Source organism: Aquila chrysaetos, chromosome 3, assembly GCF_900496995.4.
Source record: "Aquila chrysaetos chrysaetos chromosome 3, bAquChr1.4, whole genome shotgun sequence".
Lineage (NCBI taxonomy): Eukaryota > Metazoa > Chordata > Aves > Accipitriformes > Accipitridae > Aquila > Aquila chrysaetos.
Window position 1 is genome coordinate 67028497 of NC_044006.1, and position 26905 is coordinate 67055401.

The 26905-nt window shown below is 44.7% G+C and overlaps 1 protein-coding gene across 1 annotated transcript in view; it reads left to right on the forward strand.

The window, feature by feature from the left end:
* Positions 1-18676, forward strand: part of ADARB2 (adenosine deaminase RNA specific B2 (inactive)) — a 325303-nt gene extending 306627 nt beyond the window's left edge. The window contains exons 8-10 of the mRNA XM_030010080.2: positions 6604-6785; positions 12357-12535; positions 15321-18676. Of these exons, the coding sequence (XP_029865940.1) occupies positions 6604-6785; positions 12357-12535; positions 15321-15497 (538 nt within the window). The 3' untranslated portion in view covers positions 15498-18676. The remainder of the gene's footprint in view (positions 1-6603; positions 6786-12356; positions 12536-15320) is intronic.
* The last annotated feature ends 8229 nt before the right edge of the window (positions 18677-26905 follow it).

A 26905-nucleotide genomic window follows, 5' to 3' on the forward strand; every position in this document is an offset into this window, starting at 1 on the left:
CCCCTGATTTGGCAACACATACATCCCTTCTGAATAAAGTTTCCTATTCTATGCTCTAAGCTCACCAAGCTTATACATCTCACCACCAGCACCTGGGTCCCTTCTTCTTCCATGCAGAGAAACAGGAGCAATTATTTCTCTCAGCATGAACCTACCCAAAACAGCAGGGTGCTCTCCTGTGAATAGCCGCACAGAAAGGTTTAACGATTGGCATTGCCTGTGGTTTGGTAGAGCAGTGCAATAGTGCCCGGAGCACGTGGAGGAGGCCACCATGGCGCTCCACGGCACAGCAGACCCTTAGCATAAACAGACATTCCCAGGTCCTATATCACCTCCACTAGCATGTTTGTGCAAATTATTTTGAGGATCTTGGTCCAAGCATTCAAAACTAAGGTTTATTTTAAAAATTAGTTCTTATCTGGGTGTTCCATTAGAGACAGAATTATGCAGTTCACTGCTCTTCCCCCAAACCCTCTTCCTTTATAGACCTTAGCAAGGGGACTGGAGACCTTATGCTATGGCCAGGGCAGAGCACGTTCACACTCACTGGATATCTAGCTGATGTATTTACTTCGGAGAGATGCCAGTCTTCTGTGCATCAAACTTGCATCTACACACATTAATAGTGTATAGACTTACTTGTAAATGCATGAGCCGTGGTACTTGCGCTCTTTCAGAAGTCCCCTTGCAGGGTACAGGCTTGAGGAACATACTTTGCAGGTTGCAGGATTTGGAGGGAGCAACCCGCACAACCACTGTCTTTATACAGCAAATAAAAGCCACAATTCAGTGTTTGTTTCGTAAGCTCTGGCCTTAGAATTGTTTTCTTACTACTGCTTCTCAAAAGGTCACCTGTAAAAGACTGTGCATTTTCTTGCCACCAGGTTAACGGTCATCCATTTCCTTGTACTTCACAAAAACAGTGACATTAAGCCCAGAGGTTAAATAAGACCCTGAACCTCTAAATTATACCTCACCTGTAAAATGACACAAACAGTAACAAAGGACCTCCAAACTTTGCATTACAGCATTGACTGTCTATTCGTGCCCCATGGCTAAGGTTTGTGGATTATTTGGGCCCAAGAGCTAGAGGATAGGAAGAAATCTTTGTTGAGAATATGTTCAGAGTATTGCAAGGTAATGTAGTCTTAAGGCACTGTTTCAGGATTTAGCAGTGGGAGTCTGAAGTAGCATTTTACAAGATGATTTGAGCACATTAAGCTGTATTTAAACGTAGCATATAAAAATGCAAGACTAAAAGTCAGTGTTAGAAATTCGCATTCTTAGATCTATTTTAGTGTTAGCCTGTCGACCAGCGCCATTGTTAACAGAAGACTGAGCCTGACAAGGTAACTCTTAAGAAAAGCTACTTCAAAGGCTGCATATTAATGTAAATGAAAGTCAATTAACACAGCCAGATCTTCAATTAGAGATGATTTGTGCACATGATTTGTAATTCTCTCTCTTAACCCCTTTCTGTGTGACTGAGATTTCAATTTCGATCTTTCACCATGAGGTATGTTCCAGAAAACATATATAAACCACCTACTGTTAAAATACAGATCAAAAACTAATGCACTAGTTCCAGTTTCCAAACCAATAATAGCTAAATGGTCATATAAATAGGAACACCACAGGTGTTCTGCTGAGCACAGGCCACCATGAATAACAATTTATACTGTGTGAAGCATAGCTGGAAATATTGGTAATAGAAACTGTGGTACAGGAGGTTAACAACATGCCAAGCAGGTAAGACTTAAAGCTCTTAATAATGACCAAAAAAAAGTGTAAAGCCTTAACAAAATAAGCTTTGAAATTCATCAGCAGTGCTTTTTAAGGGGTGAGGTTTCCAAAGGTCCCGAAGAGACACTTCAGTCTCACCGAGCTTCAGTGGCAGGTGGACACAGCTCCCTGAGATGTTTTGAAGCATCATGTGAATTTCTCCACATCTCAGTTTCAAAGGGGTTTGAGGGCAGGAGCGTGTCAGCATTCGGCTTTGAGTAATGCTATATGCAAACCGATGCTGGAAATACTCGGCGAAGGGACTCCAGGTGTCACACCACGTCTCAGCAATGGGCGAGGAGCCACATGCTGAGCTGAGCGAGGCTGCAGCTCTATGCATCCCCACCGATTTGCCCCCAAGCCCCTTCCTCAGTATTTTTATCATCCGTATTTCTTTTGGTCCTAGGGAGGAACCGCAACCAACTTGGTGTGGTGAGATGATGCTACAGCACGCAGGTGTGGAGTCTGTGATGTGGTTACGACTTGGGGACACATTTTCCTGCACACCTCGCCGGTGGTCCCCGGCTGCCGGGAGCGTGGGAGCTGCATGGGGGCTCTGCGGGGGCTCGCCCCCAGCCCGCCCCGCGTCTGGGGCCAGGGGAGCATGACGTTTAATTAAAGAAAGGCTGCCTGCTCTGGGATGCCTCCCAGATCGTCGCTGGCATTTCTGTGATTGACAAACAGGCAAAAATATATTTATTCAAGGATTATCTATATTGAAAACCGGACGCGGGATTTTGTCTTTGTAAACAGTGCAGTAATATCTGCTGTTTGAACAAAAGGAAGGGTATACTTTCCTTCCATTTAAAGCACCAAAAGCTCCCATATTTAAGTGAAAAGGAGAGACATTTGGTTTTATTGATCCTGCTTGCTGAAGATTTGGGTTTTTTAAAATAAGATCTGTGACTAAGGGAGCAGTGGGTTGATTTTCACTTTATTGGAAGGGTTATTACAAAGCACACAGCATATAAGTTATTAGAGAGATGCGTGCCCTTGAAAACAGCCTTTAAAATCTTGCACAATTAGGAAAATTCAGAATGATCCAGCATATTTCCTCATAGCGAAGAAAGTCACTTTGATATATTGAGGACCCAAAATGTAACACTGCATTGCTCTGAATAATAATTTTATTTTGAAAAGCCACATTTGAAGAGAGCACTTTGTTACAGATGGGAACACAGCTACTTTCATGGATCTAAATTAGGCTACAGAGAAATAGCTCCTTCAGAAATGAACACCCTTATTGATAGTTTCACTGTTGCTCAGACAGATCTTTCCCTATCATCTACCTACAAATAATCCCATAGATGTTCAGATATCAAAGGACCAAGTCAGTACATTAGCCAAGTGTGTTGGTCAAGGGATGAACAATCCACAGGATAAAAGACCTTCCCCCAAATATTTGTCAGTTAAATCTATTGTTCATGCAAAATACTGAACTGGCTGCCCTCCAAGCTAGGTCTTTTTATCCACAGAACAGAAGCAGAATGAGTAACCAAAAATTTCCCTCATCATTAATGTGCTTTTACTGTGCTCTGAAGGACAAGAGCAGCAGTGCAAGGGCCTTGTCCTGGCCAGCTCAGCACAGGACCCCTCTTTTCGCAGGACTTGTGCTGTCTTAGTCGGACTCATGCACATGCTCGGGGCTGCTTTCCAGAAAGAAACAACTGGCCAAACACTTTGCCGAACCTGGGCTAGACTTGAAAGCAAAGCTCCTTCTCTGCTTTTTCATCCCACTTCTCTGAAAGGATGCTGCTAAAACTGGGAAGTGGCCAGCACACAGGTGGCAGTGCCATCACCCTCATCCCGTTTCTCCACCACCACCACGGTGAACAGCAGCCTTGGCATTGCTCAAGAAGACCTGGCAAGCAGTCCCCATCGAATATTGCCTACTTGGTGTCAGCACCTTTTCTGATTTCTCTGCCCTTCCTACCATAGGATGCTGTCTGGTTCTGGTACAGTCTCTTTTTACATCACCTTCTACCCATCAGGCACAGCTTGCTCTTGTGCCCTGTATTCTTTTATTATGTTTCTTCTCCCTTGTTTTTTTGGTCTGTCCCCTCTGTCCAATTTGTCTTGTATCTACTTATACCTTGAAGTCAAAATCCACCATGGCTGATATAGAAGTTCATTTCCCCCTACACCTGGCTGGGTCTTCTTTTGGGATGGGAAAACAGGGTTGTCTTGAGGAACAACTATCGTATCCAGAAGACGTGGACTCTAGCTCTGCCTCCAAATAATGCAGCAGACTTCAGTAAATCATGTTGCCTTTCTGCCTTGGTTCCCCGGGTTGTATAAAAATGGGGTTTTACCTCACAGCAGCATTGTGAGAATTATTTAATGTTTATGAAATGCTTTTAATATGTAGGGTATGACCTGATCGTGCTTATACTATGATTCCCCATAATGTAATTCCATTGACATCCAAATCCCTTTTTACACTAGGATGAATGTATTTAGAATTAGGCAGAGAAATATCTCTAAAGAAAAGACAGGATCCTTGCAAAGAATTTAAATTAAATAATCATTATTACTTTGTAATTTATGATCTGAACACAATCCCCTATTTTGGTAAATAAAGCTCAGATGATTTCTTGTGATGTGCATATTGCTAAAATTCAAATATTGTTGAACATATGTTGTTTTTCTGTTTAGCTGCTTTTTTCTCTCCTTCAATCAAATATACAAGGTTTTTTTAAGGAAATGTCAAATGTTGAAAACAACACTGATATCTTACAAGTTTCCATCTGGACAAAGATATCACTGTCTAATTTTTTCACTCGCCTTAGAAGCTGGTCAGAGGCATAGTACTGTTAGCTGAATTCAACTCTATTTCTTAAGCTTGCATTATTAATTTTGCATCATGATAAGATATTTACTCAAAGAGGCAGCTAGTTCTTTCCTTTAAAAGTGATGTTATTTGCAGGAATGACCACATTTTTTTTCCCCCAAATGAAGTTATGCAAATCTGATCGACTAAAGTAAATGTTTCATAAAACCAATGACTGTTTAAATTGTGGGACTAAATTGTTTGTATATAAATATTACCTTTTATATTCCATTTGAGTTTTATGTAGATGAACACATTACTTTAATGACCTGCATTTACAGAGGGAGACAGGGAGAGTCTGACTCTGAAATCCTCAGCAGCCAGATGGCTGCCTTTTCTTGCATGAGATTAAAAGATGTTTCTCATTCACAGCCCTGCTTCAGAGGCAAATTAATATAGCCAGCTAAATTGCTTGTGTTTTTGGAATAAAATTTAAAGAGAACTTTTTAAAGCAATTGGTGTCACAGGTTCCTAGAGCAGATTGCTCTCCAGGTACAGCATGCTGGTTTTAAACATTCAGTAATTAATGGAAAGTATTCCGTGTTAATTGACTGCTTCAGGAAAGGGAAATATAATGACTCCTTATTAATCATGAAAAGAGACATACAGCACGGAGGCAGTGCAATAATTGCACTAACGGTTGAGAAATGTTAATTAATGAAAAGAACAATGATGTAAGAAATTAGCTACATAATGCTTGCTGCTGATGGAGATTGTGCTTTAAACACATTATTTAGCATGGCAGCCACTGGATGTTGCCTTAAATAGCAGGCACCTCTTACCTTTTCCTTTAGTCAGCTATGGAGTTCCAAATGTTGCCGGTGTTTTGGTTTTTAATGAGCCAAAATACACTCTCCAAAACTACTTTTTCCGAAGTGTTTTCAGTTTGAACTCCTGAACTCAAAACTATTCAAACAGATTGACAGCGTTTGACTTATATAAAAATATTATCCAAGTGTAAGACAGCATGTTAGTGTTTGGGTGATGGGGAACAACTTCTTGTTAGATGGGCTGAGCTAAAAGGGTTTGCCAAGAAGATAACTGCATGATGACTTCTTTCCCCTTTTTAATTTTTCCACTTTTTAACCAATTACCTGTCCCCTGAAGAGTTTAGAGTGAGCATCCTGTCATATTTGTGCTTAGCTTGATGTAAAAATTCAGAGGCTATTAAAATGCAGAACAGTTCTGGCAACTAATCCAACAGCAGTAGTATGGAGCTCAGAGTCATTAACAGATTGAAGGCCTCAAGGTTTCCACCATCACTCTGTTGCACCTTTAAGACAGCAACAGGGTGAGACATATCCATCACTCTGAACGCTTCAGAGCAGGTCAAACTATTGGTTACAAATAAATTGCCTAAAAGCGTAACTCTTCTTTTTCTCTTCAGGAACAGTATTTGATTCTTATGGATGTCTTCATATCTGCATGATCATTTGTGCAAGGAAATGTCAGCCTGTGAGGCTTTCAAAAATTATTCACAACAGTTTTGTGGGAATTTTGGCCACCTAAGTCACATGTTATCTTGGCTGTATGACTAGGGGATGACACTAATGTAAGATAAATGGTAAATAAAGGTAGAATAACAAAAGCACTCATTTTAGCTCTATCAATGCAGGTATAAAATTATAGATGCAGAAAAAAAATAAAATTCTGCTAAAGACATGCTAAATGAATGTTCATCAAACAGCAAATTCTTCTATAAGGAACAGTTCTCAACAAAAGGCCTCTGTTTGCAGTAACACAAGACAGAAATACATCCCTTAAGTCAGTGGCATCACAGTAATCTAAAAGGATTGTAGAGGAGGAATCAGTCCACGGGTTTATAATAACCTAACAGTGCAGTGCTTCATGCATCATAAGACAGGGACAGGAACGGTTTCATCCCTCATCCCTCCAACCCATGTGCTGGCCTTTGCTGATTTTCCCAGGGCAGTTCTCTTGTGGCCATTCCTCCACCCATGTGTTTTATTGCTCCTGAATTTCTTTTCCAGATGGAACATTCTTGGGCTCCAGGGTGCTCTCCTCAGCTCCTTCATCGAACCCATGTACTTGCACAGCATCATTGTGGGAAGCCTCTATCACACTGGTCACCTTTCCCGGGTAATGAGCCATAGAGTAGAAGACATTGGTCAGCTGCCAGCTTCATACCGGCGCAATCAGCTGCTTCTCAGTGGTAAGCAAACACCTGCCTGCAAGACAAATGATCCCCTCTCCCATCACTAATTGTGCCGGTCACCAACAGGAAAGTTTACTTGTTTGTAAGGAAACCATTAGCCCATACCTTCTTTTTTTCCTGCACAGTATGAATTTGTAGAATGAAGAAACTGATGCATTTAAATCCAGTTCCTTTTTCATATGCAGTGAGCACAAAAAGGATCAGTAGTGGATATAAGCTGTCTAGGAAAACTAACACTGTACAAAGACTGCTCAGAGTGGACTAAAGTGTATGACTAAGTAAAAGATGTCTAAAAACCAGGGAGGAAGTTTTCAGTAAATTTTAAGTTTAACTCTCTCCCGTCCTGCTCTCCCTCACCCAGTGAGCACACAAATGTGCAGAGTCAGGAGAACCAGCCCTCACATCTCCGGCCCCGTGCATGCAGCCCCGCCATCCATGGCCCTTACTCGGAGCCCTGCCCCTTCGCCACTTGCTAGCCATCGTGTTCGGAGCAGATGGCCAGGAGAACAGGGTTGTTCATTCATGCAGGAGTTCCTGCCTTCTCAGCAGACCTCGGGGAGGCATTGCTGCCATCTGACAAGGCTGCTGCCTGTCGTGTGAGCATCTCTGTGGTTTCCAGCTATCTTTTGGGCTACTCTCACTTCCACCACTTCTCCTTCCCAGCCCCTGTCCCTACCCCATGTCTCTGGTCCTTTATTCTCCATCCCCCTGACTCTCACTTCCTTAACCCCAAGCCAGGCAGCAGCTGTCTGGCCTCATCCCAGCAAAATCCCACAAAGTCTTGAGTGCCTTCACATCCTCATGAGGCATGTGAGTGCTAAGGGCCACCAGTTCTGCACAGGATTATATCCTTATTTTACTCTTAGACTCTGATAATTGTTCTTCAGGAGGATCCCCTGTGACACCAATACAATGTCAGGGTTACAGAGTTTGGAGGTCCAGATGCTTTAGTGGAGCACACCATTGCCTTTCAAAGTCCTCTAGGTTCCTCAGTCAGGAGAGGGCTGTTTTATCCCTTATCTATTTTATGTTCTTTTTTTTTTTTTTTTAATGCATCCTTTTGACAAAATTAGTTCAGCTGAGGCAGAAGTGATAGTTTAGCCACTGGGGAAATTCTCAAGTTCTGTGTGGTTTAGTACGTCTGGTAAGTGCAATGTGCATGTACGTGTTATAAGGTGATTAGGTCAAAAGGCTTATCCTTATTTGAACAGCTTATCTCCATTTTTTAACTCTTCAGTGCAGCTAGCCAAAGATTGTGCAATGCAGGTATGCAGGAAACTGTGCTCCATACTCCTCATCCAACCCATGCCCCCTCCTATCCCTCCTGCCCTGACCCAGCATGGGCATGACTCAGCCCCATCTTCCTTCCCACACACATCATGGGAGGGAGGAAAGGACTCACAGCTGGTTGGGAAAAATCTCCCCGTTTTCCAAACCTGGCTGTTATTTTGGCAACACACCCCTGTTTGCCAGAAGCCTCTGCATCTCCCACTGAGGTAGCTGATCTCATCCTGTGACAGCCCTAACTCATTTTAAGTCCACCCATAAATTAAGATCAAAATCACACCCACTTTCACTGTGTTTGCAGGATGTACAGGGAAACCCAGTAGAACTGTTGAAGGACTGAAAACACAATAAGGGATTTAATAAGAGATTTAACCACAGAACAGCTATTGCTTTGCTGGGTTGGTCTCGTGGAGTAAAAGTAATGGCTCGTGTTTGGCCCAAGTGCATATTTATGTCCAAGAGTCATTGCCAGAGATTTCAAGGGAGTTAGAAATGTATCAGAGGGGCCCTTGTGTCATTTTAAATATCTGCATGTTTCATGGCTGGCTTCCTCCTTCCCAGAGACTTCTGTTTGGAAAAGCTTTTGCTTTGCTTTTGGTTGTGTTTGTGGGTTTTCTTCAGCCCAGGAGAAGCAGTGGGAGGAATCTGTCTCTCTCTGACTACATTGCTTTTGTCTCTAAAGCCATTATTTGTAATCTTCCCTCCCCCACAAATCCCAGGGAGTCAATACTGCTTAAAACTTACATTGCTGAGGCTTGTGTTACATTTCTCTTACCTGGAAAACTGTGTCGACAGCATATCCAGTGACAAAGGAGATGGGCACCTAGCAAAGACCAAACCAAATGCATTAGAGACCAAACCTCAGCAACCTCAGCTTCCCACGCTCCTCTCAGGGATCAGACCAGCCAAGGATTTCAAATTGCAGGAGTCCTTCAATTATAAGGATGCCAATTTTGTCACTTGCTTATAGCGGTCCAAACATTTCAATGGAGAGGAGAGTCACAGTGTGGGATGAGATATCCTGGTATAACTCCTTGGCCCCACAGAAAAATGATCAGTGAGATTTTCCACTCGTACCAGTCCCAGCCAGATGGAAATCCACTCATTCACTGGGATTACTCTTGGGTGTATTTTTTAGAAGAAAGAAAAGCCCTCTGTCATTTTTATTTCCTTTTCTCTTAAGATTGAGGCCATTCTAAATGGTACCCTGAAGAGGCATGAGGCTTTGCTAGGAGAGAGAGGAGAATGAGGACAGATTTCAGTTCATATCCCACAATACTCAAGTTCATGTTATTTGTACAGAGACTCCTGTTTTCCTTCCAGTTTCTACCATCTCCTGTGGTACTCTTTGTTGTGTTGGTTTTAAGGAGGATGTTTTACATAAAGGAGAGAAAATTATCTAGATTATTTAGGTGTTACCTTTCACATAAAATTAGAACAATTATTTGTCAAAAGAAAAACATGAAAAAAGTGTTAAAAAAGGATCAAAAACAACAATCAGAGAATATATCTAGGCTCTATATTTGCGTCTGTCATGAGTCTCATGGTGTTTTCTTTAAAGCCTCTTCTCTTGCATTTGGAAAATGATGTGAAAGTATCTTCTACTTACCCAAATACATGTACTTCTATATGATAGCTGGGAAGAGAAAGCATGAAAGCCAAAGCAGCACAGAGGGTGTTCCAGGCACTGGGGCAAGCTCACGGGTGTCCACCGAGAGCAGAGGGAGGCCTCAGGCTGGGCAGGGGCACACACTCCCCACCTCCCCACTGACAGGCACCCCAGCCTGCTCTCTCCTCCACGCAGCCTTTCCTTCTTTTCCTCTGGTCAGTGTTTTCACAACATTTTTATTGCTTTAGTGGCCTGTGGCAACTTTGCACGGCAGGGTGTTTGCTATCGTGTTTTTTGGCACACAGTCCTCTAAGCTTTTGGGTGCTATCTCAACAGAGAGTGGTGCGTCATGTCAAACAGCCGATTTTGATCTGTCTGCGTCTTGTTCTGTATAGAGGCATTTGAATAGCACCAGAGAGCTATCTATCTGATTTTCAAGGGCTCAGTTTATATCCTGTTGCCTAGGTGAACTGGAGTTTTAGATGCAGACTGATCTGTTATCTCAGGGTGGGGGCGGGGGGAATTGAAAGAGGTATTAATACAACACGAGTATGTTTACAAATCCCGGGTGAGGTTATGACTTAGCTATAATTCTCTTCTACACAAGGTAGCGAGTTCAGTCCCAGTGACTGAGATGATTTCTGCAATTCCAGCTTTGCCACCGGCACAAAGTGGTTGTGCCGTATAATTTTTTCCCTTCAAAGGCCACCTTTCTCTCTCTGTGCGTGCTCAGTCCTGTCTGGCTCTTGCAGCTCCCTCCAGGGGCAGAGGGGACGGGAGGACAAGGGGAGCCATGCTCCCCCGCTGACATTGCTTCCCATGATACTGGGAGGCCCCGGGCAGGAGGCAGGAGCTGCCTACAGAGGCAGCATCGCTGTCACGACTGACCCCGCACAGCCCTCCGCTTCTCCCATGGTCTCTCTCAGGGCTTACCAAGCCCACCGTGTTTAACGTAGTGACGGATGCTGCATTCCCACCGGCTCCCGGCATCTCCCGTTCCCCCTGAGATCAGCAGATGCCCATGGTGTGTATCTGTTCTGAAAATGAGATCCCTGAGCAAGGGGCAGTTTGGAAAGGAGGCGCTTTGATCTCTCTTCTTTAATCTCCTCCTCTCTGAACAGCCTGCATCAGTACTTCTCCCTCTCTGCAAAAGTTCTTTGAAACCCTTCAGCAGAAAATGCAAAGGACCCTTCTCTGTTGCCCTCCACCCAGGAGCAATGAAATCAGGTCCCATTAAGCTATGCAAACCATGAGCTGTTGCTGGAGCTGCTGCAGGCAGGGGCTCCAGCGGGATCTGCCGTTTGGAAACAGAGATCCAGCCCTGGCGCTGGCCTGTGCCGAGGCGGCTGTGCCAGGCAGCTCCTGCCCACCAGCACAGTCCCCACCTGCCTGCTTACCACAGTGGCTTTTGTTGTCCAGGTTTGCAGGCTAGTGGCCCACACAGCAAATTAGTAGAAAGGGACTTAACAGCTGGATCCAGACACATCATCCAACGCCCACATTCTCCAAAATATTCAAACTGCTTCAGGTCACTGTCTTTTCCAGCCTTGGAAGGTCCCAGTGTTGTTTCTTTGCTCCCAAAAGCACTAATGAGCAGGGCAAGGCAGAGCTCACTTGGTTGCGTTTATCCTGTGCTGGAAAATAAACCAACCACTTCCTTTATTCCTCTTATTTCCTTGCAAAGGGGTTTCAGGTACAAGAAATGAGAAAGCGACAGGAGTCATGGAAAGGTTGAACTACACTAAATGGTTAAGAGACAGGAATTTACCTGATTAAAAATGTCTCCCTCATGTACACACCCACACTCGACCTTGCAGCCCTGATCTGCATTTAGAGCCAAGGGAGATCTCACCTATGTAGGCAGTGGCCTCCAGTATGTGATTCAGATGTCCAAAACTGGCCATGTGAATGACACAAAGGTCATGCAGTCACCCCAGGTGACTGAAAACATCATCATTGTAGCTGTCTAAAATTAAGTAAGATGCATTCCACTTAAAGATGTCCAAAATTTTGCCATTAGGACACCAACTAGCTGTTGAAGAGATTGTTGCACCTATACAGGGTAGGAAACTTGCAGGCAGACACAAGGTGGGGAGCAAGAGTTTTCTGTGTAGGTTTGTGATGTCTACAAGGTCATTATTAACTTGGATCTAATAATCTTTTGTGATGATGAAAAGTATGTTTTGCATTTTCTTATCCCCTGTTTATATCCCCTTTGACCTAGACTTCCGATCACAGCGAAGGCCCCAGCAGTTAATGGCAGATAAATATGCTGGACCGTGGAAAGCTCACCTGGAGGAACTCATGGCAAAAGCACTTTGCTGCTTAGTTCCTTTTAAAAACCAGCTATCCCATTAAAGCGTTTCTGAAAGATTTCACTCAGCAACCGTCACACTGCTGTCAATAGCACACACTACAATCTAACGGCTTTCCTTAGGCTAACAAAAAGTTTGCCTGCAAGGTGGAAAAAGATCTATAGGAATTGCTAAATTATGTCTCTCTAAGGTATTCGCCCTGGTAACACTTAACCAATGGTGACAACAGCATGTGCAGTGCACAATGTCAGCATGTTCACTTAAGGATGTCTCATGTGCCGCAATGACCCACCAGATGTTAGCAGCCTCTGAAGATTTTGAGCACTGGATGTTACTGGTGTCCTTCTCTCCTGCCAGGGGTTAGCCATGCTGACGCTCGACAGCCCGGAAAATCTCCCAGCTTCAGTGTGAACTGGATTGTGGGGAACGCCGACCTGGAGGTTATCAACGCCACAACGGGGAAGAGGACCTGCGGGAGTCCCTCACGGCTCTGCAAGCACATGTTCTTCACTCGGTGGGCAAAGCTTCATGGCAAGGTAGGTCTGATGCACTGACAGGACGCTGCCGCCAGCTCTAGGTGGGCTAGTCCTTACCCCAGGGTCATCCGTGTTCTAGCAATCTCATGATGAAGCTGCAGCCTCTGCAGGTGTCCTGCATCCCTCCTGGCAGAGGATCAGGAGCTAAGAGCCTGCAGGGTCAGTTGCAGGAGCTGGGAGTCCGGAGAAAGGCAAGGGCAGAAACCCAGGTGGGTTTGGAGGGGAGATGCATGTTCTGGCTGTGCTTGGCGATGGAGCCATGCCCAGATGAGCAGTCAAAAGCCAAGAGACTGTTAAATGTCCATACAAGCACAACTGCATAATGTTTTATGCATCTTGTGCCAAGCATCCCTTTGACTCTGAGGGGAGTATTCAACTCACGAAGTCTTAGAGGCCTGAGGGAAGTATTTCTCATCACCTTGGAGGCATCTACCTCACTTCGTTGTTCCACAGGGGTTTAGACTCACAACTTAAACCGCTCCCAATCTCACCAAAGTTAGCTGACTAAAGCAGGTGCTCTGGATCACCCATTCTCCTCCTCTTCCTCACTCTCCCAGATGTGCTGATAAATCCATACAACAATACAGCTGCTCCTCTCAAGGTGAGTGGCCAGGTGCTGAAGGCTTTCTGATTTCATTACACTCAGCAGCAGTACAATGTAATGGCATTAAAACTACAGGTTGTACTTAATTAAAATGGCCACCACCCCTTGACAGCCCTGCTTTCTCTAGGGAAGATAGCCATGAACTCCCCTTGTTTGAAATGGCACTGAACTCAACCTGCCCTCACACTTCACTTACTTCCCACAGACAGGAGACAGTGTCAGGACAGATGGATGGCCAAAAACTACAGGGTGGAGCCTAGGGATGTAGGACATATATGAAGAAGCTTGATGTGGAATAAGGAAAATTTCCTCTCATTATTCCTGGTTCTGGAGTCACCGTTTCTCCTCTTGCCTGACCCTTCAAGGAAGTGCTGGGGGAGAGAAAGACCCCACCACTTCCAGGAGGAGCAGCAGGGAAAACACAAAGTGTCTCTTCAGCCCACCTGCTTTCACTGCTAGAATATTAATTTGCTGTAAGGAAGCTTGTCAAGAATTGTCCTGTAGTCCATGTAGAGTGGAAGAAGATGAGGACAAGAAAAAATGATTTTATTAAGTGCCAAAACCTTTTTCCTGTTGAGGAACGAGTGGAAAAGAACAAGGCAGAGTGATGGCAGGGAAGTCTGGAGCCACTTCCACCGATGAAGTCACTCGGGAAGGCAACGGACAGGCGGGGTGGGGAGTTATGAGGACAAGCCCAAAGGGGTTGTTCTGCTCTGCAGGAGACCCCAGGGAAGGAGGCTGGGGGACTCAACCCATCCCAAACAGTGGCACGACCTGTCCTAGCAGGGACCCTGAGCCTGGGGGGGGAGCAGAAGGGACCAACCTGGGCTTCGTGCCCAGGGCTCAGTCACAGTTTGGTGGCACAGGTCCCAGCCTATTTCTTGCACAGCAGGTGGCATGGGGAGGGGGGGCGAGGAGCACTTCTGCTGCCCCCAAAACGAAGGGATCCTCATGGGAAAAAAACCTGGGGCAAGTTGGGCCCCAGGGCAGGCTATGGCCGGGACTATGGCTGGGAGAGCTGGACTGCACCTGGCTCGCACCAGGGATGGGGTTGGGATGAGCAGGAGGGAGTAACTCATGGCCGAGCAGGGCACTTTGCTTTTGACAAAACGAAGCATTTGAGAATGTCGTCGGTGTCCACCTCTGGGGAACAAAGGGGCAGCTGGAGGGGAGCCACGGCCAGCCAGGCCAGCTCGCGGCCCATTGACGCCCAGGCTGGCAGCATCGCCCTCCCTTGCTGGCTGGGCCAACACACCCCCAGCCAGAGCAGCCCCACGGTGTGCTGGCACCACAAGGACTGGGGCAGCTCATTTCGGGCTGCCCGTTCACCTTTTCCTTTAATCTGTCTTTCAGCATCTCTCCTCTTTAGAGAGAAGGGAAAGAGTGGTGTTTGCTCACCACGCTGTGCTTTGAGGGTGTGTTTTCCTACAGGCTATTATTTCCCTGGCTTGTAAGCATTGGACTTCCACCTGTCTGCTTGCTCTAAGGCATTTTCCAGACTTTGGTTTTTTTCATATAATGTCAAAGCCTCACTGCTGGTTCGGCACTGTTAAGACTTGGGCAGGTCTAAGGAGGTCATTTATTTAGTCCTTCTACAGAGCAAAGGGCCCAACAGACCACTCAGTTTTCCTGCACCAGCACGAATCCTGATGCCTAATTTCTGCCCTGTTGTGGGCAGGTTTCACAGCATTTTCGACAATAACAGATTAAAAAGAGAAAAGGGGAGAGTGTGGGAGGGAACTCTCCTTCTTGTGTCTCTTGGCATTACTTGGAAGCACTGAGCTGCTCTGCTTCCCGGGCTGAACTGAACACACTCTTTAAAGATCCCCAGAAAGGATTTTTCCTTTTTTTGTCCCTAAAAATCATCTTAACTGAGAAGTAGGGTTTTGCCTTTGTAAAGCACACCAAGATTTGCTACTGCCTATGCCCACTCCAAGGCAAAGCTGTTTACCCCGTTCCTCTTCGCAATGGCTCGAAACCATGTCACAGGCATTTATTGCTTCCCTGTTTTTTTGTTGTTAAACCAAAAGCAAACACACAAAGCACAGTGATAGTTTGTTTGTTGCTTATGAAATGTAGACAGGAAGATTATACAGCTACTGAAGCCTCCTGTTTCTTTTGGCTCGTTGGTTGATTTTTTTATTTTTATTTTTTTCCCCTTCCCTGATTTTTGTTCTGCAGCTGAGCACACGAATACCAAGCCATGGAGACATGCCATCAGTGTACAGCGAGGCAAAGCTGGTGGCTCAGACGTACCAGTCTGTCAAGCAGCAGCTGTTTAAAGCGTTTCAGAAAGCCGGTCTGGGCACCTGGGTGAAGAAACCCCCAGAGCAAGATCAGTTCCTACTAACTGTATAAATCACTTGACACCTTTGCTACATGACTGGATCAAATCAGCTGGAGAGAAGGCTAGGCAGGACACGTGAGCCGAGAGAATTGAAGCAGTTTGAGATTTAATAGCAACCTCAATGGGAATATTTGCTTTTAATTCTGTATTGGAAATACGTAAATAGAAATGTGTCTGATGCACTGAACTTGACTTTAGAAAACTGCTTTTCCATGACCCCTTCCCAAGAATGTACCTGCCCAAATTATAATGCCACCCCCACAGATTCTGCATTTCATTGTTTATTGCTGTTGGTTATTACTGATTTGAGGTGTTAGCGGGCCACCTGTCTGATCCCAAATAGAGTTTGTTTTCCCTCACACAATCAGTGCAAGAGTCATCACTGAATAATGGAAAATAGTGAGCAAAGATGGAAGTACCCTAGGCACGTGGCATGACAGCAGGTCTCAGAGCGTCCATAATCATCCAAAAAAAGGTCTCTAACCTCTATGCAAAAATCATCCTGTTAGCTGCCTAAATCTGTGAGAAAGAATTTGGATCTCAAAGATATGCAGCATTTTTAAACTCCCTTTTCCGCTGCTGGCTCTGAGCACAAAGCCACGTGTCAGGATTCCCTTGGTTTTTACACTTATTCCTTCTGACTCCTTGGACAAACCACTTCCCACCAAATCTTCAAATCTGGCCAGGAGTTTTGCACTTGCAAATTTTAATTACCCGTGCCCAGTTCATCACACGTGCCCTTTAGACACCAGCCGGGATGCAGATGCTTGTCAAGAGGGCGATTCAACCCTGTACTGCCTGCGGAGGTGCACAGTTCCAGGGGCTGTCGGTGAAGACCGCTGTGATGATGCTCCTAGCTCTGGAGCTTCAGGTAGCTGCCTCAAGTCAGGCAGGCTGGAACCAGGACCCAGAGCCTCAGATTTCCAAGCTCGTGGCAATCCACAGCTTTAAATTAAGTGGGTGTGAGCTCAGGATGCTCCATACATCTGAAATTTCGCTGGGTTGGGTAGCCACAACTAAGGCATCCCAAACGAGAGAGCGCATTTGATACTTGGCTCTTTCCTGCCTCAGTTTCTCCACCTGTCAAATGGGGATAATAATACTTACCTGCTTCACATTTAAGGAACATGGCAGGGTCAAAGTGCTCTGGTCGTATGATGCTGTCACTCTTGCAGTGAGTTTTACCTCCCCACATAGTCCAATTGATGTAAGTGCAGCAGATGCAACTACAGGCTCGGGTAAGATAAGGTCTTACTCAATGTAAAAGCTTTCAGATTCTAGCTCTGTGTAAATGCCAGGTGTTACTATTGTTCATGTTCATCTGCAGCCTGAAAAGCAGGTGGGGTTTTTCAGTTAGGAAACGAGTAGCACCCAACAGTTAAATATTTTCTTCATAACTGTGGCTGGGTCTGATATAATCTCATCTTTGAACCATCCCAAACTTCATCAGAATGCAGAAGATACAGTCATGGGAGAACTGAGCTTTGATAGTCCCACTGCAGAACCAACCTTCAAACGCCCTGTGCATTTCTTTCAGTTTTTGGTTTTTTAAATGACAGGATTTGCGGGTATATAACTACTGTTTTCTTTTTATTCCTGTGATTCTCTTTAAATCTGTATATAACATGCTGCTACTGATTTGTGATAACTGTCTTGGTATTTTCTCAGAACTGTCAAGCTGAGTTACTTTTCAAACAACACAAGGCTCATATTTTTCCATGTAATTTCCTTTACACGGGAAACTGTTCCTATCAATAAAGATAGATGCTCTTTGTATAGGGTTTATCATGTTTGGAGAGCCATATACAGTAAATACATTGTTTATTGATGCCCACAATAGAATAGCTACAGTATTTTGATGAGATTTTATTTTTAGATTATAAACTACAAGATGTATCTATAGTGTCTTGTATAAAAACAATTGTGATAAACTAGAATTTTTAAATTAGATAAAACAAAGCTCTCCCCTTCCAGAAACCTTTTCAGCAAAATAATACATTCCATATTAACTACCAAAAATATTTAAAAAAATATCCTTAGAGTAGAAATAGTTAAAAAAAAAAAAAAAAACAACTGAGACGTTTCAATAATGGAAACGTTTTGTGGTAACCATTTGTCAATAGTTTGACCAGTTTGTCAGCTCTTTTGAATAACGTTCAGCATTTTTTTGGCACCTTCTGGAGCTTCCCGGTACCTCCACACGGTCCCGTCCTCTAACACAGCTGTCGCTGGTGCAGCCCTCCAGTGTGATCTGGGCAGCAAAGGTGCCCAGAGGGGCAGTGGGCGGGTGGGGGGTGAGGCCCGTGACTGGAGGTGTGGGAGCAGCTGTGGGTGACACTGGCAGTGGTGGTCCCAGGGGCTCCGGCTGCTCCCACGGAGGGAGAGAAACCACAGGGCAACCAGAGAGGAGGGCAAGGGTTCTCATGCAGAGATCCACAGGGCAGGGGGAAGCAATGTCTTCTACTTTTCCTCTCCAAGTTAGTCTTTATCTAGCACACAAGAGACCTCAATGGCTCCTCCTTACATCTCCCTGCCCTCACCCATCCTCCTCCAGCCCTGGCACGACGTCAGCTCGACTAACGCATATAGCTCCACAGGCCGGTGTTGCAGCTACTGTGACAACAAAACACCGTGCCTGCTTATTTTTAAGAATAAAAAGAAAAGTGTGGTGGGATTGAATTATCCTTTGTGGCAAGAAATACATAAATGCAATCCTGGATTCAGCTGCCAGAATGAATTTGGTAGTGGGGACCAAACTGAGTCCCCACTGCAAGCGGGCATCAGCTGATCTCATTGGAGGCAATGGAGTTGCACGTGCTTGCACTAGGGTTGAATATGACCTTAAATGTCTACTTCTTCTCATTATGTGCAGCGATAGAGTGTGATGGGACCACATCCCAGAAGCACATATGACCTACATACAGCATTTCCTGAAGGAAAGGAAAAATTGCTCAGTAGTAGTTCTTTAGTGAAGATTCTGTACATAACACGCATGAGTGAATGGCAATACTGTACTAATGGATGTACATTTGTAATATTTGTAAAAAAAAAGAAACAAAAAAGACAACAAAAGAAAATAAATCTGAATTTACATATGTGAATTTGCTGCTAAGTTCTGTAAATTGCACTTCAGTGATACCTGATAAGTGAATGTTTCTGTTAAGTGAATAAAATGCCAAGTAAAATTGTTCTTTCACTGTTTGTTGACCATTTTTCACTGTGGCTTAGCAATCACTTTGAATGTGCTCCAAAATGCTAGTATGTATTTTTACACACACCTACTGTAGTTCTACAGACAACATGCTCTTATTCAGTTTGGATTTGATGCATTGTAGGAATCACACACTTGTACTGAGAGACAGATGTGCCTGCTCATGTAGAAGAAGCCATACAGGGACACAGTCTTATCCTGGAAGAAGAGTGAACTGGGTCCATCTCTAATTTGATCCTTCCAGGTGACTCTCAAAGATCTTTCTTAATAAAAATTAAATATGTTTTTGCAAACTCACAATGCATAGGACTTGCTGTATAAAGCTGCTTAAGAAAACTAAAGTGATGAACAAAAGGTCAGTACATCTGCAGATTTCTTCTTCATTGGTGGAGTGGCCTTGGTTTATTCTTGCTTTAAGCTATCAGTATTCAGCTATAGCAGACTAAAGTTGCACTGAGCCCAAATGACACCATCTACACAAAAGTTTTAACACGCGTTACTGTATGAGCATCACCCGGTGCCTTGAGATGATTTCCCTTGGCCAGTCCTCACAGAGATCACTGGTATTACCAAAGCCTTTCAGAAGCGCCCACTGTCAAAGTATAAATACACCAACAGTGAAAATTGTCTGGAAAGAGATTTTCCTGTCCCCTTCCTTGTGAAGATTTGGTTCTGGGATGAAATTGAGCCCAGCAGCTCAGAGGGAGCCCCACCAGCTCGCTGGCCCCACAGCTCCTTGCTTGCTCGTGTTGAAGAAGTCAGTGCCAGACCCACACAGCCCATCCCATGGGTTTCATTCCCCAGCATAACAGGACAGGGACTATGCACAGCTTTATTTTCAAGCTAAGACTTTGCTGCAGTTGCATTTCCTTAGCTTGGATCTGTGTCATAAGGTATTTGGGTGGGATAAGGAGGAGCGGGGAGAAGAAAGCATTTGCAGGGGGAAGTTGTCTGTGTGGAAAAAAGTCATTGTGAGCTGACACGATTCTGCCACCCACAGAACACTTTTGCCTTAAGTAATAAAAGCAACAGATTCTCAGTATTTGTAAATCTCCAAGTGTATTTGCACACATAAATTTTATGGCTTTAACTGGATATAGGTAAAGCAAACCCCATAGTCTCACCCTCACCCAGCAGCCTGGCAGCCCCTCATCCCACTCCGGGGCAGTTTGGCCGTGGCTGAGTCCACAGCAGGAGGCTCCCAGCCTGTTTTCTCCACCAAAAGTAGTTGCTACTGCCCGACCACGGCAGACACTGTGACACGATTTGGCTGCCGAAAACAACTACAAAGCAGTCATTAGGGTAAATTGTATGGTTGGATTCTGTGTTTAATCTCATTAAATTTAAACGCTAAATACCAGAAATGCGTTTAAAACTTTACAGGCGTACACCCCAGTGTCGTCAGGCACAGTTATTTCTTTTCCAACTGTATATTGGAAAAACAACAACATAAAACATGAACAAGCTGATATATCGACTAATAGAGGGCTTCAGAGAAGTGCCTGTTTCTCAAATAAAATAAATAAGTCCTTCTGCTGCAGTTAAACCTTGATAGCCATGCTTGTGTGTTGAAGAATGAAATAGCAATTTAAGAGCTTTTTAAGCCTTTTGATTCATTACCATTGTGCCTACTTTCCAGCCCTGAGACCTGATTACTTTGGCTGGTTTCAGCTTGATCATGTGGATACACCAGTTTAGCTGGAAATCTGGGTGAAGTCAGAGAAAATCTGAGACTTTCAAAAAGGTAGTGACGGTCTGTTTGGATGCAAAACCAAAAACCAAACCCAAAACAACACAAAGACATACAAGCACATGCACACATATAGACACATACTACTCCAAGGCCTCCTGCATAAATAATGTGGCCTTGGAGAAAGGGGATTAATAATCATTGCCTCTTCAGCAATGAAATGGTTCTGCTCAAATGCTTCATTCAATCTGGCTTTCCTGGTAATTAAATCCTCTATTAGAGAAGTTTATGTTCTATTTTATCAACTTCCTTTGCAATACAGAATGACTTCCACTAGACCATTAAAGTCTTGTTCTGCTGTGGAGAGGAAAAGGTCCCATTCATTCTCCTCTGGCCCTGAACAGATGCCTTTGCAGCCTATCCTGCCATGAAATGATCCAAGCCAGGAGGAGACATCTCCTTCCTTTACACCCAATGCTACTGAAACAACCTCCCCCAAAGGAAAATAAAGATATGAAGACTGGTACGTATTGTTGGGTCTGACCAGTTCTTCTGATAGACTGATAAACTGGTGCCTACCTCTCCTGCTCTTGAGACCTCAAAGTCATGCTCAGACATTAGCACAGACTGTATGTGACATACCACACAGGAGGTGGTTTACCTACAGTACCCTTCCTTCCCAGCACCACCAGCCTAACTGCACCCAGCCCTGCCTTCCACAGCACACTCTTTGCTACAGATTGCTTTTATTTCATTTGATTTTAACAAGTAAATTAAGTTGTTTACTCACTTAAGAGTGATAAATCTATAATAACACACATTTTTACTGTGGATTCTGAAGTAAATTGTTTTTTCTAAAGCAAATTGCTTGTTCACACCCTGGTCTCAGTAGTAAAAGGACTAACAACAGGTGCCAGCATCCCCTTGACACCACAGCTCCTAAAATCCTGACCATCACACAGAACAGTGGGACTTGGGCTCCTAAATCGCAAGTTTCAGTGGGAGATGAGGTGATATTCAGAAGGGACTTGTTAACCTACCTCTCACTGTCAACACCTAAACCCCACATTGTTTGGTACCAAACCCCTGCTCAGCCTCCGGCATTAAATATCCTCTAGAGCCTACACATCTTCTTCTGGGCATGCCTTGTCTTGGCTGCCTGGTGCTGATCCCCACCATGCTTTGACCTGTCCAGATTCATGAACTACACCTACACTTCCTACTTGTGGTCCTCTCAAAGCCTCTACAAGACGACATTCCAGCAGAACAGGAGAGTCCTTTTTCATTGAGTGACCTAACCTGTAAACCCCTCAGGCTGCTGTCTAAAGGAACAGGCAAGTATCTAATCACCAGAAAGTCAGGCACTCGGGAAGAAAGGTAAGGAGAGGAGGTTTCTCACGTTTATATCATTTCACATTATACAGAAGAAGCTAAATTATTTGTTATTATAATTAAATAAACTTTTGGCATGAGAGAGAACAAAACAGACTTGGTAACATAGCTGGTTTGGGGATACTTACCTGGGAAAGGAGCAGACCTGAGCTCTTGTCTAGTTTTACCCTCCAAAGTGAGGAAGAGAAGAACAGGCAAAGAGCCCCAGATGGGGGAGATCCTGCCCTCCAGACAATGAGTTCACAACACATGAAAAACCTTCTTTGTTCAAGGACTACCTTCACCTTAACCACTTCATCCACCCAGAGGATAAGCGTTTAGTTTGAACCCATTTTCTAAGCTTCCTGGATAGAGAAAAGTAGCTACATAAGGTGATTCATGCCATTTAACACAATGTCCAAGAGACGTGGAGAAAACTTGCCCTCTCAAGGGTCTGGCCTCTCCCCACTGATGGGAGAGGGAATCTGGACTCCTGCATTCAGAGGACTGCATGGGGAGGTGACTCCCAGCCAAAGAGTCTGCAAGCCACAGAACCTTCTGTTTCTCCACTTTAGAAACCAGTGACTATTCCTTGTCACAGGGAGCTGGCTTTTGAGTATTAAAACTATTAGGCTGTAAGAAAATACAGTACATATATATATATATATGAAACAGATCAATCTGCTTTTGAAGTTAAGTGTGAACACTTTCAAATTCTGGAAGGAAGGCATTCCAGCTGTAAGTTTTGGTGGATGACTAAATTAACATATACTGTACATATTTAGAGGTTTGGTGAGGGAGTTTATCCTGAACATAACTGTTGCCATCGAAATCATTGAAAGGGTCATTACTGGCAGCAAGCAACAGGGTTAGTTTGATACCAAATTCATGTTCCAACCTGAGAGCTAAGAGGACTAATTCCATATGAACGTTTCCTTTGTGTCAAAACTTGGTTCCTAGCAGTGACCCATCTGTACTCACTGGAAAACCAAAACCATCCGTCACTGCCATCTGAGCCTTTGCATAGAAATTTCTTGTGGTGGCTCAGCATTTCCCAGATCTATTTTTTCAATATCTGACCCAGTAACTCTTTGACCCTCTAACAAGTAGAAATACCTTTGAAGAACATTTCTGATTATTTGAAACATTTGCTGTAGAAGTTCAGCTCTGCTTTCTATGTGTGGGTTTCCTAAAATATTCTTTTATCTTCTTCTTCAGTTATTTAAGGGGTGAGGCAGAGATCAGAAATAGCTAATTTGTCCATGTATTTGTCTCATTGCTTACTGGTCTCTCTTGAAGAACTGTGGCAAAAGTGAAGACTGGGTTGTTCTGAAAATAACCCCTTTTTCACTCAAGGAGTGATGTGGAGATCACTCTATCCCAAAAGTGTCAGTGAAATGTACAAAAAAAAAAATTTTTGGCTCACTACACTGTGGGATTCTCCAACTAAGGTAAAACTCTGCCACCTTAGTGCAAACCTATTGACTTCAAATGACTCAGACTAGTGTAACTGAGCAGAATTCAGTTTATGAAGGTAATTGGGGGGTTAAGGTCACATGAAAAAGGTACGTGAAAACACTTCATCATTCCCTCTCCTTGTACTTTCACAGTGCAACTCAATGATTTGCACCGCTGAGCGCCAAAGCAGCCTGCTAGTGTCTCCAGACAAGGCTGGCTGAAGATTACCCTGTGAAATGACATTAAACTCATGAAGCATTTTAGTGCTTATGGGATTGGCCAGGGAGTGCCATACTTTACTCCTGCTGCTAATTTCTCTCCTCTTTTGTCATCCTTCCTCCAGTTTTCATGGGGGAAAAGCTCTATTCAGCCATTGCAGGTAAGATTAGACAGACCTTCATGGGAAGATGGAAAGGACAATTTAGTGTGGTCCCCCACATATCACAGCAGTTCAACACCCCTGTCCCAGACTTTCTGCTGCTGTGTCTTTCTCCTTGCCAGCTCTTGCTACAAATTTCCCTGACAGAAAGCTACCGAATCATGTCTCAAACCAACTCTTTTCAGTGTCATAGTGCCACTGAGATCAGGTGCTTTTGGGTTCCCCTGCTAGCACTGCTGAGTACCTGCTGCTAATATAGAAAAATGTAAAACAACACATGGAGAAACAGTAAACCAAAGTAAAAATACATCTTAAATGAAGCAGCTCCCTCCATCTTTTACAGGGAGGTTTGCAATAGGTCCTGACTTCACTGTTACTGTTATTATTATTACTGGCTGAATAGTTTGACAGTCTTTCCACCCTCTAACTTGTCTTCTTTACTGCTAGAGGGGTCCTAAGCCACACAGGGACAGGTTGCTGCAGAGATGCTGGGTGTGGAAATTATGTGGGTTGCCCCGTGCTTGTTGTCTTGTGCCTGCAGCTGCTGGAGAGCTGCGAGTGGTCCTTCGCCTTCACCCAGCCCTGCGTGTCTGCTCCCCCCACCTGCAACAGGGCTGTAGGAGCCTCCATCAGAGGTGATTAATGTATTATTGCCACCGGTGATCAGATAGATCATGCTTATGAGTCATACTGGCCTTTAATATCTGTAAGCCAGAGAAAAGAATATTGCATTAATTAATATTCTTTAAAATAAATTAACAGACTAGAGCCCTTCAGTCCTTCGCATCCTTCTCCCTGAGCACTGGCAGCAGCAGCCTGCACTGGGGAAATGGCAGGAACTGCCCAGGAAAAGCGAGCAATCAAACCAGCCACCTCCAGCTTGGCGGGGCTGGTCTTTGGTTTGCTTTCCAAAGGAAAAAAACCTCAGTGTATCCAAGGACTTGCTGCAGCCCATGGGCTGGTAGCTTTGGCGTATATATATGTTTGTGTGTGTGTGTGTATACATATTTATATATATTTGCTTAAGGACTCCATCCTACATGCTGAGCCAGGACATTGGTGCTCAATGGCCCGTCAGCTGGCCAGTGCCTCCCCTACCAGAAAAGGGAGGGTACGGGGCTATATGTCCTGCTGTTTAAGCAGTAGTTTTACTTGCATTTAAGCCAGGACTGCTGCTGAAAAAAGCATTGCGCCCTGTGTCATTCCCCCCGACATCCCTGACACTGGAGTCCAGGCACATGCCCAGTGATGCAGAGCAGGAAAGCTGATCCTGCTGAAAATCTGCTAACCTTTTCTTTCTCTTTTTTATATTGGGGTATTATTTCAGAGTAGGTCCAAGTGCTCTGTCTGGTTCACCGCAGCACCACACATGTACCGGTGCCAACGTGGTCCAGGGGGGCAAAAAGCAAGGCAGGCGGAGGGACCCCTCTGCACAGTGACAGTGATGGCGGTGTTGCAAATGCAGGTCCCCTTACACCCTTATAGCTACATTCGGACCATCAGCCCTCACCTCCCTGTGAACACACGTAACTGAAAAGAGCTTACAAATAACACTGGGAAAATGCACATGTTCACTTGAGAGGTGTCTGTATTTGTCAGAGCTCTCCACTGAAGAAACTGCTCTTCTCCTTGTGTCGTTATTTCCCTTTCTTGGAAAAAACTCTTTATATGTCTAAATATTTTGTGCGATGAGAGCACCATTTGCAGAGTAAGAGACGCTAATGTATCAGGAGAAGCTGGAAAGTCTGCACATCACAGCCCACTGGCAGCCTGTAAAGCATTCCCCTAGGGCACGGTGCAGGGGGTTATTCACGTTGATATGTGGATGGGGGTTTCTTGCTGCCTGTTCTCACTGATACATAACGGAGCAGTTCTTCAGACAGGCACCATGACATGAGCGCCTGCATTTAATACACTGCTGTCAAATGAAGAATTTTGTGTATTCATGGACATGGCCATTTAATGTATTTTGGTTCTTTTGGAGATTTCCCACCTCTCAGTGTCACCCACTGCTTGCTCCCTCCTGCTGCCTTCCACAAAGCTGGAGCAGGCATACTCTGCGAGGAAGGACAGGTGGTTTATAACCCAGGAGAAAGCAGGAGGCAAGGCAAGACCTATTCCCACTTGCTTCTTTCCAGGCTTCAGGAAAGTCACATGAACCTCCCTTTTCCTCCACGTGGACAATAAACACTGAACTGTTGTTGAAGTCTCTGTAAGAATGCACTAGGGCTAGAATTGTAAGGGTTAGGCTAGCAAATAGAAAGCCTTTTTTTTCCCCACACCTGAAGTCGAGTCAATACCTGCTGTTAATCAATCAAATCAAAAATTGAGCCAGTCTTCTCTACCTTTGTTTGTGTACATTTCTGAAGGGCACAGCCACACGATATAGGTTCAGCCAACCTCACTGCTTGCGGCCCCAAAAAAGGGAGATCCCCTTTTCTGCCTCCCCCTGCCTGCCTTCCCCCACTCCCGCCTGCACCTTCTGCCATCTCTGCCATCCTCCCAAACTGCTTTGAATCACTAAACGAGCAGAAAACTGACACGGCAAAAAATAAGATAAATGCCTCTTAGGCTGGGGAGTTGAAATAATTTTCCATGGGGCCAGGAGGCTGCAGAGCCGGGAGAGGCTGGGAGCTGGGCAGGGGCAGCGGAGAGGGATGGGGATGGGGACACAGAGAGGGGATTTTCCTTCTCCGTGGCAAAGAGCCGTTAGCTCTGCAGCCTCAACCTTAAGCACCAGTAGCTTCTGCCTTTTTTCCCCCATCTTGCAATATTGCATGTCTCTGTCCCTCCTCACTGCCTCCGCGTGCCCTGGAGCTGTCCTGGGGCACCTCCAGCCCCGTGGGGAACTGCGAGCTCATACGGACACTCAGCATCGGGATGCCTCAGCCCTGGCAGCAGCATCAGGCTCCAGGGAAAGGAGGAAGTCAGCTGAAATACCAGGAATTCCCAGCCCCGATAATAAATGACCAACAGTGGCATTTGCATGGATGCTGGCGAGTCAAGGCCAGGCTTTTGGAAATGCTGATCTCTGCATACAAGACGGTGTGTGAAACACAAGTGACAGGAGAACCAACCTCACAGACCCTCCTGTCCCTTCCAGCTCCTCTCCCCTCACCTCCACGGAGTGTGCCACAGCCTTTCCAGGGCATTTCTTAGGCATTGTTGAAGATTTTATCCCGAAAAATGTATTTTCATACATAGGCAAGGTGTTTATTGTTCCTAATAGACCCACATTAACTGTAGTACATCTAATCCATCCCTTGTCCTTACCAGAGTAGTGAATGGCACATAGTTTTTATGCTGACCC